An 18,580-nucleotide genomic window follows, 5' to 3' on the forward strand; every position below is an offset into this window, starting at 1 on the left:
CCATGCTGGGGGAGGGAACAGGAGGCAGCGCTGATCCACTTCTCTCCCCTGGAGCAGTTTGTCCTGCTCCAGCACACAAGGGTAGCAGTCAGAGGAAGAGCACTAGAGAATTCCTCAGGGTGTCACACAGGGACAGACACACGTGTTCTAGTATCAAGCCCTCATCACTCAGACACCACAGTAAGATGATCACACTCTAAACACTTTAACACCAGATCCATGCAAACCCAACACAAAGTTTGTGGAGAGTGGAAAAGAGAATGTGCAGGTGAAAGAAGAGAGAATTAAGTCTGATTCTGCACACTTTAAATGAATATTATTAAACACCACTGAGTATCAGTAACATGAAGTAGAGAGCAGGTCACTATTTAACACCTCTAAGAGTCCATAACACCCACCACCCTGCACTTCCTCCCTCTGCTACACAGCTGAAATAGAACAGAAACCACAACACTCTGTATGTGTGTGTATGCTTATGTGTTTGTATGTACAGGTGTGTGTGTTTTTGAGACACAGGGGTACATAAAGATGAGTGATAGATGGTAACTTTGATGTTAAAGATATTTGAGTAAGTATATGGACACTTGTTTGAGGCCCCATTTACTCTTGAACTGATTGTGCTGAGATGCATCTTGTGACTCTCAGTGGTACTACATTTTATAGCCTTCTATTTACCTTTCACAGAACTTAGAATACAACATAACATACAACTCTATCATACAGGAGTACAGTTCTATGTTACAGGTGTACAGCTCTATCATACAGGAGTACAGTTCTATGTTACAGGTGTACAGCTCTATCATACAGACCTTAATATTTTGATTCCCAGCAGAGCTATGAGCGTTATTCTGTACAAACCGAATTTTTTTTTTTATTATTCAAATAGTTTTTTTTTTTGTAAAAAAATAAATTCTAAAATGTGTGTGTGTGTGTGTGTGTGTGTGTTTGTGTGTGTATGCAGAGAGGAGAGGCACTCTGGGTCAGCCATTTTTATTGAGTACACACTCTAACCACAAATACTCTGGTACACTCCACCACATCTCCATGCATGTAGCCAGTACTGATGTGAGGGCTACAGGACCAAAGTCCTTTAATTCTCCAGCCCCTGTCATCTTTGTTAAGGGGCAAACACATGAAACCTTCCATGACCTGGACACTGTATAGATGTGTAATAAAACTGAAAGTGTTGTGTCATCACTTCTCTCAGCTGATTGGCTCACACTGGAAGAAGCCAGTCCCACAGTCCCTCAGGGTCATGTGACTATGTAGAATTCAATCTCTGACAACTGCACTGGGGATACAGTGTCTTGGGGATATTGTCACCTAAGGCCCCAACATCACTACTAAAATCCTACTAATGTCTACTGCTACTACTAATGTCACTGCTAAGAAAAGAGAAGACACAGGAGACAGAAATGGAAGTGTCTAAAATAAACAGTGTCCAAGTATGTGAGCACTGTATTAAAACAATATTAATTCAGACACTTCCTGTTTTTTTGTACTGAATGGGGACTTTTATTAACAGTATAGTTAATGTGGACTTTTATCAACAGTATATTTAATAGGGTATTTTTAACAATATAGTTAATGGGACATTTTATTAACGATATATTTGACCTGAACTTTTATTAATGGTATAGGTAATGTGGTCTTTTATTACCAGTAAGCTTAATGGAGACTTTTATTACTAATAAGGTTAATGGGGACTTTTATTAACAGTTAACATGTGTACAGGTCCTGTGTCAGCAAACACAGATCCAGTGCTGATAGAAACACAAGAGAAGCTCCTTATAATGGACTTTTATTAACAGTATAGTTAATGGGGAATTTTATTAACAGTATATGTTTATGGGGACCTTTATTAACAATAAAGTTAATGGAGGACTTTTATTATCAGTATGATTAATAGGATCTTTTTTTATTAACAGATAAGTTAATGGAGACTTTTATTAACTTTTTTTTTTTTTAACAGTGTAATAATTGAGATCCTTTATTAACCGCATAATTAATATTGGCTTTTATTAAGAGTATAGTTAATTGGGGACTTTTATTAACAGTATAGTTATATGGGACTTTTATTATTGGTATAGGTAATGTGGTCTTTTATTTCCAGTATGGTTAATGAGGACTTTTATTAATAATTAACATGTATAAAGGTACTGGTTCCTCCTGATGCTCCACCTCCAGTCTATGATACAGAGAACCTCCAGCAAACATGGCTTCAGTGCTGATAGAAACACAAGAGACGCTTTTTATAATTGGGACTTGCATGTGCGGTGCCTCCTCTGCGTGCCTGTGGTTCAGGAATGCCTGCGATGGTCTCTCTCATGCGCTAATTGAATGTCAGGGCCAGGAGGGTGGGTGTGTTGCAGATTATCGATGGTAATAGCCAACTGAATGAAACTTGAATTGTCTGTAGATACTCCTTTACAGGTGAGCTCAGCATTTAAATCTCTCTGTAAACCTCTCTTAAACTCGCTCCAGCCACTGCCTGTGGCAGTTACACACAGATTTCAACTTTTGACTCATTGTTTTGCCACAATAAATGTGCCTCAAAGTAACCTGTGCACTGAAAAGTAGTTTAGTTTGTCTTGGGCAATTTTTCTTTTTGTGATACAAAGTTTCTTCCACTTCCAGTATGTAGGACCATTTTCAGTTTCTGTCCATTCACTTTAATGGTTTCTTTGCCCTCTGGATTTATAGAATAGACAAATTCCTCTGAATCCGCTGATGACTCGTTCAAGGCCCTTACTGGTTTCTCGCTAGTTTTTGTCTTGAGTTTCGGTCGACTACCTTTGTACTTCCCTTGTGTATTGTTTTGTTTTTTTTTTCCCACATACACATGCATAATGTCCAGTTTTTTTACAAAAAAGGCATTTCACCATTTTCGCTCCACATTTAGTTGCTGTATGTGTGGCAAGTCTATGACTATGACACTTATTAGCGCCATTGCACTCTTCCTTTACGGAGTCGTAGGCTCCAGTTCACGCTTTGTCTTGCAGGTTCGGATTCAGATGGCGTACGTTTCTTGCACTTCAAGTGTAATTCACATAAATATCTTTGCTGTCTGATAATGGTAAGACCAGTTTTGATTCCATCTGAGCTGACTTGAAAATTCTAGCACTTGTTAGAGCCCTGACTAATGTTAATCCCTCTTCTTGTAAAAATCTGTTACGTAGTCTTTTATGCATACACTTTTCCACAAGCTGGTCCCTCAACATGTCTGATTCAAGTGTTCCAAACTCACATGATTTGGCTAACTCTCAGTGCATTTACATAGGCATCAACAGTCTCATCTGGGGCTTGCATTCTCTGTCTGAACTTATGTCGTTCCAACACCATGTTCTTTGAAGGTGTAAAATATCCCTTTAGTATGTTCACTGTTTGCATATAAGTACCTTTCGCTCCTGGTAGGTTCGAGAAAATCCTCTGAACAGGTGTTCCAATACAGTGCAATAATGTAACTCTTCATACTACATCCTGAGCATATACTATTCCACTGGCTATTTTGAAAAACTACTCAACTGGATTCTTTTTCAGAGCTTCATGTTATCAGCAGAAATGGAGAGATGGAGAACAACAGTTCTACAGTCCTGGAACAGCTCACAAACACTTTTATCTTCTCCCATTAATACTGCATGACTATTTAAAAATTAATCCCATACACTAATCTCAGAAACAGATTCACAAATTCAACAAATTAGTGAATCTGTGTCACGATCGTCCCCTACCGGACGGTGCGGTTCCCACAGCGATGCATTCATGTGCTTTCTGTTTCTGTTTCCGTCCTGGTTTTTGTTTCCAGGTGATTCCTTGTTTTGGTTTCGTTAGTTCAGCCCCTCGTTTAGTTCTCTGTCCTTTATTAGTTTCCCCTGTTCCTCGTTTCTACCTTGTTAGGTCGTGTTTTTATACCCAGTGTTTTCCTCAGTGTCTTGCTGGTCATTGTTCTAGCTGTTATCTCCTCGTTGTGTTTGTACTAAGCTGTTGTCTGAGCTCTTGTCTTGTTTCACGTTTATTCAGTCAGTGTTCTGGGTTCTGCCTTGTTGTCTGTGTATCTGTACCCTGTTTTCTCTCCGTTTGCCTGTTGATTTATTTTCCAATTTTCGTGTTTTGCTTTCTGTTTAATATATTTCCTGGATCTGTTCGTATCAGTGCTATGACCCTGGACTGTCTTAATGACCCAGATTCTGGATTGGCCCTTAATAAATCTCGCTCTTCTCAGTGTCTGCGTCCAGCTCTCTATCGCTCCACGTTACACAGTGTGTGTTCATTCTTCATAAACCCTCTAAACACTTAGAGAATGCTGGATAGGATGTCCATAAGTAACAGACACTGTGGAACTGTAAAACAGCAGTAGTGAATCTGCTCATACCACGGCACACACCACTGTCCAGCGAAACATAAATCACTGACGCCCCCTTGTGTTCACAACTTTCAGCACTCTAAAGCACTCTAATGATGGTTTATCGTGACAGAGTCATGTCTTTCACTTTTGTTTAATTAGGGTGCTTGTGAAAACAGCAGTCATTTTCCCCACTCCATTTGAAGCAGAGTTTATGTGTTGAAGAAGAGAGTACACAGTGACCTCACATAGTCTGGAGCAGAGACGTGTGACAAATCATTTTGATTCATGTGATGTTTCGGTTCCTATGAGTTCAGCTGGTGATTCCTCCTCTCTTGGCCTGGTTGGTTTGGCTGTGGGACTGAGTTTGGTCGTGTTCTTCATCTTACTGACCCTGCTGTGGTGCTACAAAGCCAACAAAGGTCTGAGATCAGCTGCAGGTCATTTATGAATAGTTTAAATATTATATGTTTTTATGATACAAATCATGAAACCTGTTTACAGTATTAAACACTTTTATTTTATTTCCATGTTGCCTGGTGCAGAATCTCTGTGTCGCTGTACTGGGAGTCAGTCAGACATCAATCAGACATCAGATCAGACCCAGAGAGAGTCAGGAGGTGAGGGTTGTCAGTCACACCACTGCACACTGCTCAGACCATGAGACAACAACAACTTTCCTTATTAACAATTAACTTAAAGCTTTATCTTCTCTAAGACAATTTAAATAATCCTTCATCACTTGTGATTCATTCTCTACTGTGTCCAGTAATCTTTCAGTTTAGCATTTATTAAATGGTCTTTTCCTTTAAGCCCAGAAGCTGCACACATATATGACACAGCTAAGCCAGCAGACAGGAGCAGCACAGGTAACGATTTCATTTCCCACTGAGTATAGTAGTGAAAGACTTGGTCAGAATGCATCTAAACAGTAAAGCCCAGAAACCTCTTGTAGTAATAAACACACTGCACTCTGTGATAAACACACTGCACTCTGTGATAAACACACTGTACTTTGTTATGAACACACTGTACTCTGTGATAAACACACTGCACTCTGTAATAAACACACTGTACTCTGTGATAAAAACACTGTACTCTGTTATGAACACACTGTACTCTGTGATAAACACACTGTACTCTGTGATAAACACACTGCACTCTGTGTCAGATGAACCTGCAGATGACTTCAGTGATGTCACTTATGCTCAGGTCATGAAACACAACAAGAAAAGCAGGAATAAAGGTACATCCACATCACCTTCACACTGGGATTTAATACACACCTCACACACACAACATCCCTCTATTATACATACGTAACAGGTTCTGTATAATTACACACTGGAGAATACAGTCTGATCTACATCACTCTATTATATATATATAAATAACAGGTATTATATAACTACACACTGGAGAATACAGTCTGATCTAGATCACTCTACTGTATATATACTACTATATATAGCTACTATATAATCATCACATGAGACAAAGGAAACACATGCTGGTCTCCAAAAGCAGCAGCAGTGCATTGTGGGAAAGAAGTGTGTATGATGAGATGTTATTGGCTGGTGGGTTAGAACACTAAAGGTCAGTGAGAGGTCACGCCTGCGTTTGCTTTGGTTTTGTTCTCTGTTACTGCAGACACTGGTGCTGGACTCAGTGAAGTCACTTATGCTGAGGTAGAACTGAAACCAAAACAGAAAGCAAAGAAAAAAGAAGGTACATGAAAAGGAGAAACTTTAGTCACCTACAGCAGTGACACACCAAGATACAGCTGACCTGAAGAATTCTTAAGATTGTACATTTTGATATCACTGCTTAGTAACATTGTGTGCTTAGTTACCCACTGTAGGTTATACAGGTCATGTTGTGTTTAATCATTTGGAGGGTTGGTGTTCTTCCTGTGGTCTAATGCCAGCTCTTCTGTCTCTACTAGAAAAGACCAGTGTGGGGGCAGACACTGTGTACTCAGAGCTGAGGCAGGACTCACACAAAGGTCAGAGCTCCAAGAGCTATGGCATCATTTCAGAGGTACCAGGCTGTACCGAGCCCCTACTGGACCCAAAGACCTAAAGGAACACTATAACTGGCCATAAGAAGAGCTTAAACCAGTCATTCAAAACCAGCTAACATTAAAGGAAACAGAGCTGAAGCCAGTCAGCAGATATCACTCCATAGATTGCTCAGTGATCTCCACTCCATTCATTACTGTCAGTAGCAGCTGCTGTGGTTGGAGGATTTTTAATTAACATGACTCGGTGAAAAAGAAGCCAGTGTTCATTTTAAACCTTGTTTCAAGTGAAACTGAATATCAATGCAAAGTGACTTCTGCTCAGGTTTATATTAATTAATAAACAATCATGAAACATGTAAGAGCCCTTCACTGTTTATGTGCACAGAACTGAACCTGCCAGCTTTGTTAAATAGAAGACAGGTAGAGTGGAGCTGAACTGACAGTGATTATATGTACATTAAACAGAAATAATGACTGATCCTAATGAATGTTTTCAAATCATCTTTGTCAAGGTTGTTGAGGAACAGCAGAGACTGCTGGGAAACAGAGTTCATTCTCCTGTGTTACTCCCTCAAGATTCTACAAGACCAGGAGTTTAAACCCTCTTATCCAAGTGTTCATTAATTTATTTGGTTTAAACACATTTTAAATGATCATGTCAGATACTCATGTCTACAACAGGAAGGTGTTTTATAACAGATGGAGATGTAACAGGTTGGAGGTAAAATATCTTACAGTGAAAGTGTGGTTTTACCATAAGGAACATACTAGTTTCACTCTTAGTGTAGAAATGCTTGATAACATTAGAATTGTTTTGTTTGTGTGTTTTATCATGTGAATCTAAATATGAAGTGTGCTGGTTGTAGCATAAACATTCCAGAAGAATCAGATTCAGTGGTGTTGGAGTTCCTTCTCTGTAGAGGTGATGAGTGTATGAGTTCTGTGGGGCTTCACAGCCAACAGACCTTCTGTCTTTTCAGCTGTTCTGAAGCTTGTGATTGAGTGACTGTTTATCTTTGTGTGTTTGTTACTAGAGTCACTCAGAGAGACACATTAAGATCCACTTTTAACCTTTGAGCCAAGATTTTTATTTTTTGCAGTGTTATGTAACTGCAGCACTTTGTAAATTAAAGACCTGGACATTCCTGGTGATCTTCTGTAGTGACCCTCACTAGGGTTTAACCCTAATCCTAATCCTAATCCTGGTGATCTTCTGTAGTGAGCCTCACAAGGGTTTAACCCTAACCCTAATCCTGGTGATCTTCTGTAGTGAGCCTCACTAGGGTTTAACCCTAATCCTAATCCTGGTGATCTTCTGTAATGAGCCTCACTAGGGTGAAGGAATCAATATGTATTTGTTTTATTTTGTAATTATTTTTGATTAAGTTTTATATTATGTTTGTATTTCTGCACTTTTCTAAATGTCTGTACGTCTTCTGTGCCCTGGTGTCTGTCTGTGAGGTATCAAGGTCAGGAGGTGATGACTCTCAGGAGGTGATGACTTTCAGGACTCATCCATACCTGTCTCTCTCTCTATCATCCTCCTCTCTCCTCCTCCTGTCTCTCTCTCTCTATCTCTTATCCTCCTCTCTCCTCCTCCCATCTCTCTCTCTCTCTCTCTCTCTCTCTCTCTCTCTCTCTCTCTCTATCCTACGTCTTCATCTCCTCCTGATCTCACTTCGGTGTTGTTGTATTAACTACTCATTGTTATATTAGCACCCTTCTTTTTGATGAAGAAAAATCTGATCTGAAGTTTTTATATGTGCACAAATAAACATCAGGACTCTGAGGATCAGTACAAGCTCCTGACTCTTCATGACTGAATTTCTAATCCTAATCCTAATCTTAATCCTAATACTGATGATTGTCATGATCAGTCCCACCCAGCTTCCGTGTTTCGTGTTTTCCTTGTCTTGTGTTACTTTAGTTACATGCCGTTTCTTTTTCTCCGCCCCTCGTTTGATTGCTTACGCCTTTCCCTCGTTTCTACCTTCTTAAATGCATGTATTTAAACCCTGTTGTGTTCCCGGTATCAATGCTGTTCATTGCATGTTTATCTGAGTAGTTGTGTTTCTTTGTACTCTGTGCCTTCATGTTTCCTACTCTTTCTTATAGCCTGCTTCCCCTGTTTGCCTTCGTGTTTTGTTTGTTTAATCATGTATCCCCGTGCTCTCTGTGTAGATAATATGACCCTGGACTGCTACAACTACTGGACAACGAGGGAACACAGAAGATGGAAGGGACTAATCATGACAATGATGTTCTCTAGTGGGCATCCCCAGTGAGACTCAACACTACAGACTGAAGGATATGAAGTACATATCACAGTCAGTATCACAGAACTGGACTGTGCCACCATTACTAATGACACCAGAACCACTACTATTACTTTATAATAGTGTCAGTATGACAGAACTGGACTGTTCCACTGGTTCAGGAGGACACTACCTCTGGTCACCACAGATCAGCCCCACTACAGTACTGAACTCCTCCCCCTTGTGAATCACTCCATCGTGTTGCACCCTTGTTTGGTGATTAGTATTAGTGTGATTAAGCTTCTCTTGTTGTGTAGTTTAGTTGGAGAGTCTGACAGGTTTTTGATCTTACTGTTGTCTGTTTCTGTTGCTTTGTCTCCCCAGATATTTTGTTAGTTCATGTGGCAATGGTAACTCAGTGGTTAAGGTACTTGACTTGTAATTGGAAGCTTGTGGGTTCAAGCCCTGCCGTTGTTGGATCCCTGAGCAAGGCCCTTAACCCTCAAGTTGTGTTCTGTCATAATTGTAAGTCTCTTTGGCTAAAAGCATCATGGTGTTTCTGCTGATGTGTGTTTAGGATTTATCCACCCTGCATTTCATTCTCAATCGGGTTAAAATTTGCTTCCTCATATGTTGTCTGGTCTCGTGTGTGACATGCATGTCACTTTCCTCTTTGGTGTGGTTTTCTCAGTATGTGTGTGAGGGCACCAAGTCTCAAAACACAGCATCTGTAACCCTTTTAATTGGTTGGATCATTTTATTGACGTTTTGGTAATACAAGCCTCTAGAGGTTATATTTCAAATAAAGAATCTTATTGGTGTTTTTTTTCCTTTTATGATTATTTACTGTGAATACAAAAGGCAGAGATGTGCTCTATGTCCCTTGACCAAATGCAAAAGTTCTATAAACCTAAACTTGATAAAATTGTTATAAAACATTTATACTTATGTCCCCTTTCATATACAGTGTATTCTTTCATGTTCCATTTCACATAAATATTTAAGACATATACATGTATAACATGTATGATGGTGGATTTTGTTCAAATAGTAAAGAAATAATGTCATTTGAACTTACAGTGATAGGTAATTCTCCAAAGTAGGAGAGCATATCAGCCACCATTTAGACAAGTGTTAGTCTCCTACTTTAGCACAGTGCAAATTCAGTCATCAAACTCATTATTTTCCACTGATTTCTGTAGTTGTATAATCACCCACCTTGTGGTTTCAGTTATGTTTACTTCATGATCAGTTTCATCACAGACATGACAATGGATTTTATTTCTTGATACCAGTTGAGCATAAAGTCAGATTGCCATTGATGTCATGTCACATGGTTCATAGCAGAGGCTTTAATTTCCCGCTGAACTTTAAAAAGTGTTCTGATTTAGATCGAGCAAACGTGTAGAGTCTCACGCGGACTGTCCTCGTGCACAGATTGGTAACGGTTATAGAGACGTCGGCGTTCCTGTCAACGCTTTTCTGAAGTAGGACAGCTCAAGATATTGTACCAACCAGAATCACTGGATAGTCTAATAACTTTCAGACATAAGCCTCCATATTATTGGAATTAACAAATAGGTTAGATAGACCTTATGATAGACCTTATGTATTTTGTACTTCTAGGTATCAGCATTGATTCCTGTATTCTACAATATTCTAGTTCATTGGTATGTTGAATTTTAGCCTACTGTACTGTAATAGGATATTCTATGAGTAAATGACAAAGCACTTTTGTAAATCGCTCTAGATAAGAGTGTCTGCTAAATGTCGTAAATGTAACGATAAATGTAAATGTAATTTCAGCTATATACAAGTACACAGCAAAAACGAAACAATGTTTCTCCAGGACCATGGATCTAACATAAAGCAAGTGCAACAGACAACACACTACATGAGTGCAAACAATACAATACAGTGAAATAATGTCATACAATAAGCACAGGACAGGAACAATACGCAATGAACAGACAGTGCCTTTATTTTGACCAGTACACAGTACTGGGAATATGTAAAGTGGGTTGTGCATAGGAGTCAGTGACATGCTATACTGAACATAGCAGTCACTGTTAGCAGCCAGAACAGTTCAGAGTACTGTGCTGATTTAGTACATTACTCTGTGCAAGACTGCAAAAGAAGTGCATATATGTGTGTGAAGTTTGACTTCAGCATCTTCTCCGATACAAAACCTGTGTGTGCGACTGTGTATAAGCGCATGTGTGTGCGCGACTGCGTATAAGCGTGTGTGTGTGTATAGAAGTGTCCATTTGCTTGGAATTGGAACTGGAATTAACCAGAGTTCAGGATTCTGATGGCTTCTGGGAAGGAGCTATTGCACAGTGTAGAGGTGAGGGACCGGATGCTGCATAACCTTTTTCCAGATGGTAAAAGGGTGAACCGTTTGTGTGAGGGGTCTTCCACAATGCTGGTGGCTTTTCGAATGCAATGTGTTGTGTAGGTGACCGTGATGGAGGACAGAGAGACCCCAATGATCTTCTCAGCTGTTCTCACTATTCTCTGAAGGGTCTTGCGGTCAAAGACGGTGCAGTTCCCATACCAGGTAGTGATGCAGTGATACAGAAAGAGGAGGAGGTCCACGTCCCAGTCTTTCTCGTGCGGCAAACAAAACGTTCTCAGCTTGGACTTTAAGGTTTGGTGAAATCTTTCTAAAGCACCCTGGGATTCAGGAAGGTAGGTGCTAGATACGCTAGATAAGGAGATGTTTATTTTGTAGAGGGGTGATGTCAGGAGATGACAACATAATAAAAATAACATATTGGGGCAGTGGGAGCTCAGTGGTTAATGTGCTTGAGTTGTAGTTAGAAAGCTGCTGGTTCAAGCCCCACCACTGCCAGGTTCCCAGTGTTGGGCTCTTGAAGATGGCCTGTAATCCTCAGTTGCTCAAGTTGTACTCAGTCATAGTTGTAAGTTGCTTTGGATAAAAGTGTCAGCTAAATGCCATAAATGTAAAGACTGAAGGAGGTGTGTTGGAACCTCCCGTTCTGGAGATGTTCCCTCTACCCAGCTGTCTAGTCATCACAGTTTGGTCCTTGTTCAAGTCTCTCAGATCCTTACACTTGCTAATTTTTCCTGCTTCCAACACATGGAAATAAAGCCCTGCCTGTTCACTGGATGTCTAATATACCCACCCCAGTTCCTCCTGAATTTCCTTACTGGGATGATGTATCTGATCATCAGTGCCACTCCATCTTACAGCAGGGGTAGACTTCACTACCCAGTGAACTATACCAGTTTCACATTAAAGCTGAGGAGAGTCAGTGTGAAGTAATGTGTAAAACATTAATCTGTTGTCTAGTTGTTGATTACTTAAAATCTAAAGTCTGTTATGAAATACACTGAGATAGTGTTTCTTTGGCTGCTGAATATCTCATCTGACATCAGTGTAATGATAATGAACACAATTTATTTGGTTGTTATTTATTTAACTAGAACATAAAAAAGTAAACTAGTCCAACAAAGTAAAAGATCATTAAAATAAATGAGAATATTCTAACATTGGAATAAATGACACACAATAGTAACATGTGCTTAAAAGTGTAAACATTGCTGCACGATGCTTCATATAAACTGGTTATCAGCTGGCAGTAAGTTAGCAGAGTTCAAACATTCAATCTCACATGTGAAATGACTTCAAGCGAACAGAACAATGTCCTTCCATCTTCAGTATTTTCCTTTAGACTCTCACTCCTCTGAGACTGCATTCTGGCTTCTGGTTTCAGTCAGAGCTGTAGAAAAACATTAAACACAGAAAGCAAAGTGTAAGTGTTAGAAAACTCCCCCTGGTGTTATTGGATTATCATTTAATAAATGTTTATTGCAGTCTTGGTCTTGTAGTTCAGAGAAGGAAAAAAAGCGTGTCTCGTCTCCAACGCAAGCAACATGTCGACATTGTCAATGATTGTGGGGAGAAAATCAGTATTTTATTAAACCAGCATATAAAATAGTTTTAAATGTCTGTTTACAAAAGTATAAACTATATAAAACCTTTAAGTTGTTGGTGGTTGTGGTTCCCATGGTAACCTGTACTGTTTTGTTTTCATTCATCTCTCTGCTCTGTCGTGACTGTGTGTTGTTTGGCTCTAGTTAGTGTGTGTATTTACACTCATGTTTCTTTTAGTATTTGCTGTCTTGCCTAAAGTAACATTTTCTGGTTCCAGTCACTGTTCTATTCTCTCTTGTTTTTAACTACTGGTTTCATGACCATGTGCTGCTTTTATAAACCATGATTTTTATGGATTACAAATAACAGACACTTTACTGTCATGTGTCCTGCTTGTCTTAGCAGTATTAAGAGTCATGACAATGGAGAAACTCATAAACAAACAGAAAAGAAAGACAAACCCTATGATGCGTTTTCAGATTCAAACAAATGTAAGTTTGGTTCTTCCAGTGTGTGTAATGTGTGTCTAAGAGGAGGAGTTCTTACTGTGAGCTCTGTAGCATTTGACCCCCAGCACGATGGACACTAGCAGATATGGAGAGACTGCCAGTAGACTACTGAGCAGACTGAGGATGGAGAGTGGAGCTTCTGAATGGGACAGAGCTGATCTCACACACACACACACACACACACACACACACACACACACACACACACACACACACACACACACACACACACACACAATTAATCACAGCTGAAGAGCTACAGTGCTTCTGTGACTCTGGGGAGCATTGAGGGTGAGGGATGGGATACCGACGTGAGCCGTGTGAACAAAGACGTTTATTTTAAACAGATGAAAAACACGAACAGCTACAAATGAGAAGCCACATGACGAAACATGGAAGTGATCATAATGGAATGGAATGATAAAAAATAAAATTAAACAAAATAAAAATACAAACCAAAGAAAACTGACTCACTGCAAACAAGCTGTATAACTTAATTCATTCATTTATTCATGTAACCACACAACCACTTTACAAAAATTGTAATATCAACACTACACAGAACCTGTTGCATTGTTTATTTTAACTGGGTAATAATAAAAGGCTGTGTGTGAGTGAGAGGAGTTATTTATGTGCTGCTGGATATTTGCTCTGCTACAGTTAAAACTAAACTGAGCAGCAAATCCAAAGAGTTTGTAGGAGCAGGTTTTCTACAAAAGGGAATCACACAACAACAATGGACGCTTAGCACTTTCTTGTCTAAATAATAATGATTCATATAGTAAAATATCTAGTCAGGCATAATTATATCAACTCCGCTCTCACAGATTACCAACACCATGTTTTCTATTAATATAGTCTGTCAACTGATACTCACCAGTAAACAGACCTAAATCTACCACACAAGTCACTGCTGTCTGGTCCTGTACATGTTTTAATGTTGAATAAATCCATTAATTCAGGAGCACATAAATCATGTCATGTAGCAGATTTGACAGCTTCCTGTTATTCAGGAAATCAGACATTTTATGATCTGGTTTGTCCTGTTTCTACTAAAATGTTATTGACTGCTTCCATCTAGTGGCCAATATGTGCACATGTCCAAGACTTCCCAGTACATGTAGTGACATTCTAATGACGTTCTAATGACAATCTACTGATATTTCATATTTTTGCTGAAAATATCACTGATAAATTTTATTTCTATGGTGGTTATAGACCGTAAACTGGTCCTCACCAGTAAGGTTTACCCAGATTGCATCACTGTAGTGTGTGTAGTAGACTGGGTTTCCTCTACCAGCTCTGCACCAGTACTGGCCTCCATCAGAGGGCGCCACTGAGCTGATGGTGTAGGAGTTTGTTGCAGTGTTGGTCTCATTCGCAGGGTTCTGTGTGTGTCTGGACCAGTAAAAGCTCCATCCAGCAGACTGGTCCAGCTTACAGTGCAGAGTCACTGGGTTTCCCACCAGTGCAGCTCCTGTAAGGCTTGATGTGAGTTCAGGTGTGGGTTTAACTGTTGATGGAGATGAAACACACAGTTCAGGACATGTAATGGCGGAGTGCATAGAGATATCTATGAAATGACTAACATTCTCAGATTAAAAATAGATGAAGTACTTTAGTAGTTTAAATATTTTAAAATAAAAACAAGAGAATCTCAGTAACATGGTGTAGCAGTAGTGAAGCAGTAGATTAATCAACAGACTTTTAATTAACTGTTTATATCAGATTTGTTTATATTCTGATTAATTCAGTTGTTTTCACTTAATTTAAATTGTCCAAGTTCATATCTGTAGATGTTAATGTCATGATTAGTCCCTCCCAGGTTCTATCTTGCGTGGTCTTGTGTGTTTTGGTTCCATACCTTTAGTTTAATTTTCCTCCTACCCTCATTTGATTGCTTGCACGTGTCCCTTGTTTTTACCTTTTGGTTCTTGTATTTAAACCCTGTCTTGATCCTGGTGTTTTTGCTGTTCATTATTAGGCTTGAATGTGTTTGGTTGTTTTAATGTTTTTGCAAAGCCCGTAAGTTTTCACTCCTTGCCTTTGTGTTATCTTAGCCTCCTTGTTCCCTAGTCTTTGTTACCCCTCTGGACTTTGAGATGGGGTAGGGTCATGATTACACTCCAACTCATTCACATGTAAGTGTGATGGTCTCTCTACTGAATATTTTTGTACAATTATACTGCACATTCAGAACCAGCTCAGGCTCCATTGTAGAAGTAATTAAATTCTGCTTTTATGTTCACCTCTCAATATGATCATGTGTTGGAAGCTTATAAACCTGTTAAAAAAAACTGAACACTGGCTGCTGGTTACTGAGAAGTACACGTCTCTCTGCTCCAGACTATGTGAGGTCACTGTGTACTCTCTTCTTCAACACAGAAGGGGGCGCTATTAGTGAGATCAGGTCTTGTAGTGCAGGTGGGAAACAAATACCTTTAAAGTAGGGATGTCAAAATAAAAGTCCTGTAGGACCACAGTACAGCCCTGTTCAGTGTTTCACCTGCTCTAACAGAGCTCACTCATTGTTATAAATTTGTGCATCACTTTTAAGATCCATTATAAGTTTGTAATGACATCGGAACACTAAGGTAACAAGAAAAGAAGCACGTTTGCATTTCAGTTCCAGTATCATGTAGTGTAACTGTAATTACAGTACAGGTCTAATACCATGTAGTGTAACTGTAATTACAGTACAACTCCAATACCATGTAATGTAACAGTAATTACGGTACAACTGTAATACCATGCAGTCAAACTGTAATTACAGTACAGCTCTAATACAATGTAGTGTAACTGTAATTACTGTACATCTATAATTTCCTTTTTGCCTAGTAAACACAATACATGGAGCATGTATTATGATGCTGAATACAAATAGTGTAAATTATTTAACAAACAATAATTTAAGTTAATAAAATAGACATTACATTTATGAAATGACAGTAATCTTACCATGTACAGTGAGGGTAACAGTGTTACTGTACTGTGATGTTGTTGGTCTGTTATTTCGTGCTCCTCTACACTGGTACTGATCCCCATTAACTACAGCATCTCCATTGATGGTGAGAGTGTCTCTGTTTACAGTGTAAAACACAGACTGAGACACTGTAGTCCACTGACTCTGTGCTTTTGTCTTATACCACTGATATGCCCACCAAAGATAACCCTGCACCTCACACTTCAGAGTGACTGACTCTCCAGTGAACACAGGACTCTGAGACTCCACAGTCAGTTTAGTTGTGGGTAAATCTGTGGAAAGAGATGGAGAACACTGCATGTTACAGCTGACTGACCCCCAGTGTCTTCCTGGAGTCACTCTGTATTTACATATATTATAACAAACAGGTTAGACACATGATGCTGCGTTCTAATCTGTTAATCACTGTGTTTTGTGGAGATTATCTGGAGATTATGTGGGATCTGATTGTGATTGGAGTGTAAAATGTGAACTCATGAGTGTGAGTCACTTAATTATTCCATCCAGTACCACCTTGGACACTTTGTCCAGTAATGGGAAACTTGTAATTGGGACTGTGATGCTCTTTTATGTCACTTAAACAGTTTTGTAACAGCAGTGTAAAAGCACAGTTATAGTTTCAGATTTGTCCTCAGCAAGTGACTGAATGCATGTGGACTCAGTGTATATTATGCTACTGACTACAATGAGTTTATTTGAATAAAAGGTTTACATTTAGTTCAAGTTTAATTTTCATTAAATCACAGTGATCTTATCATGCGCTATGAGAGAAATAGTCCAAACTCACCTGACACAGTTAATGTAACTGTATTACTGATCTCTGAGCTCTGAGAGTCTCTTCCCCTGTACCCGCTGCAGGTGTATGTACCACTGTCATACTGTGTAACAGAGCTGATCATGTATGGATTGTATGTGGTGTGTGGGTAGAGACTTGTTGCCATTCCTTATACCAGCTGTATGTCCACCCAGTGTCTCCTTCTCCCTGTATGTCACATCTGAGAGTCACAGTCTCTCCTCTGAACACGTGATTATCAGGACTTACACTCACAACAGCTTTAACATGACCTGCAGAAACATTAAACATTTGAATTCTTCATGCAGTTACTTTAAAAACAAATAAATTACACAGATCTCAATCTAAATCTATCACATATGTCACTGTTGTCTGGTCCGGAACATGTTTTTAATACTAAATAAATCCATTAATTATAAAATACATATTATAAAATGGTAAAGGTGTAAATGAATAAATTTTAAATAGCAAATTTTCCAAAAATATCTAACGACATCATTCCATGTTTCATGAAAAAGCTGACTAGAGTTAATAATGGCAGTTTGGGTTTTATCCAAGGACATTACAGTCAATGTCAGAAGAAAGAACAATAACACACTCCACTTTAGTTATTTACCTTCACAGCTGTTTTTAAAATCATATTACACAGAGTGGATTAACATTAATATATAAATCAAACTTGTACATAAAATATAGAAAAAGTAAACAATATAAATCACCTTGAGCAAGTCCAGCTTGAACAAATGAGATCAGCACTATGAACATAAAAACAGGGAACATATGAATATGAATAATGAAATAATTAATTTATTAAAAAACACATCAGAGCAAAACATTTCAGACACAATTAAAATAAAAGTATTTATAATAGTTCATTTAAATAAAACCATCTTAACATTCTGGTTAACACTTTATATAATTGTTCATCTAACCTACGCTTCAAAGGGAGTGGGGAAACTGACTGATGTTTTCACAGACTTCCAATAAAAGGTGAAAGAAATGAATCTTTCATGATAAAACATGTTTAGAGAATGTTAGAGTGCTGAAGGTTTTGAACACAAGGGGGCGTCCGTGATTTATGTTTCTGTGGACAGTGGTGTGTGCTGTGGTATGAGCAGATTCACTATTGCTGGCATCACATGGAATCACATGGAAATGAAATCCAGGCTGGAAACAGAAACAGAAAGCAGGTGAATGCAGCGATGCTCGGGATCGTGACACTGATTTGCTAATCTGCTGAATTTGTGAATCTGTTTCTGAGATTCATGTATGGCCTAAAATTATTAAATAGTCATGCAATATTAATGGGAGAAAATAAAAGGTTTTGTGAGCTGTTCCAGGACTGTAGAACTGTTTTGCATCTCCCCATTTCTGCTGATAACATGAAGCACTGAAAAAGAATCCAGTGGAGTTGTGTGTGTGCCGTCTCTCTGCTAATATGACATATTCGTGTGGTAGTGGATCCTTTGTTAGGGGGTAGGTGTTGGTGTTCCTGGTTGAGTGAGTGTGAGGAGTAGGTCCTTTGTTAGGGGTGGTAGGTGTTGGTGTTCCTGGTTGAGTGAGTGTGAGGAGTGGGTCCTTTGTTGGGAGGTTTTGTCTGTGAATTGAGCTTGTGTTCAGCAGCGAGACTGAGGTTGGTGCTACAGCTGAGTTACTGGGTCAGTGTTCAGCTGTGTGTGTTGTGGTTCATGTCACAGGGTTTCCTTTCATATCTATAAAATGAAGAGTCTCTCTTGTGTCATACAGCCAGACTATGTTGGTCAAGATCATTCTT

The 18,580-nt window shown here is 39.1% G+C and overlaps 1 protein-coding gene and 2 long non-coding RNA genes across 3 annotated transcripts in view; 1 reads left to right on the forward strand and 2 right to left on the reverse strand.

Annotated features, from left to right (window-relative positions):
- Positions 1-16,954, reverse strand: part of LOC113568810 (Fc receptor-like protein 5) — a 30,734-nt gene extending 13,780 nt beyond the window's left edge. The window contains exons 1-2 of the mRNA XM_035523456.1: positions 16,828-16,954; positions 15,989-16,285 (exon numbers count right to left, since the gene is read on the reverse strand). Coding sequence (XP_035379349.1) covers positions 15,989-16,285; positions 16,828-16,954 — 424 coding nt within the window. The remainder of the gene's footprint in view (positions 1-15,988; positions 16,286-16,827) is intronic.
- Positions 6,018-6,973, forward strand: LOC118240906. The gene is made up of 3 exons (XR_004775696.1): positions 6,018-6,070; positions 6,288-6,347; positions 6,878-6,973. It is a non-coding gene; the product is annotated as an uncharacterized LOC118240906 (long non-coding RNA).
- LOC118240905 lies at positions 12,043-14,050 on the reverse strand. The gene is made up of 3 exons (XR_004775695.1): positions 13,908-14,050; positions 13,068-13,184; positions 12,043-12,366 (listed from the first exon to the last, which is right to left on the reverse strand). It is a non-coding gene; the product is annotated as an uncharacterized LOC118240905 (long non-coding RNA).
- Positions 16,955-18,580: the final 1,626 nt, after the last annotated feature.

The sequence above is a fragment of the Electrophorus electricus genome, unplaced genomic scaffold (assembly GCF_013358815.1).
Source record: "Electrophorus electricus isolate fEleEle1 unplaced genomic scaffold, fEleEle1.pri S51, whole genome shotgun sequence".
NCBI classification, from domain to species: domain Eukaryota; kingdom Metazoa; phylum Chordata; class Actinopteri; order Gymnotiformes; family Gymnotidae; genus Electrophorus; species Electrophorus electricus.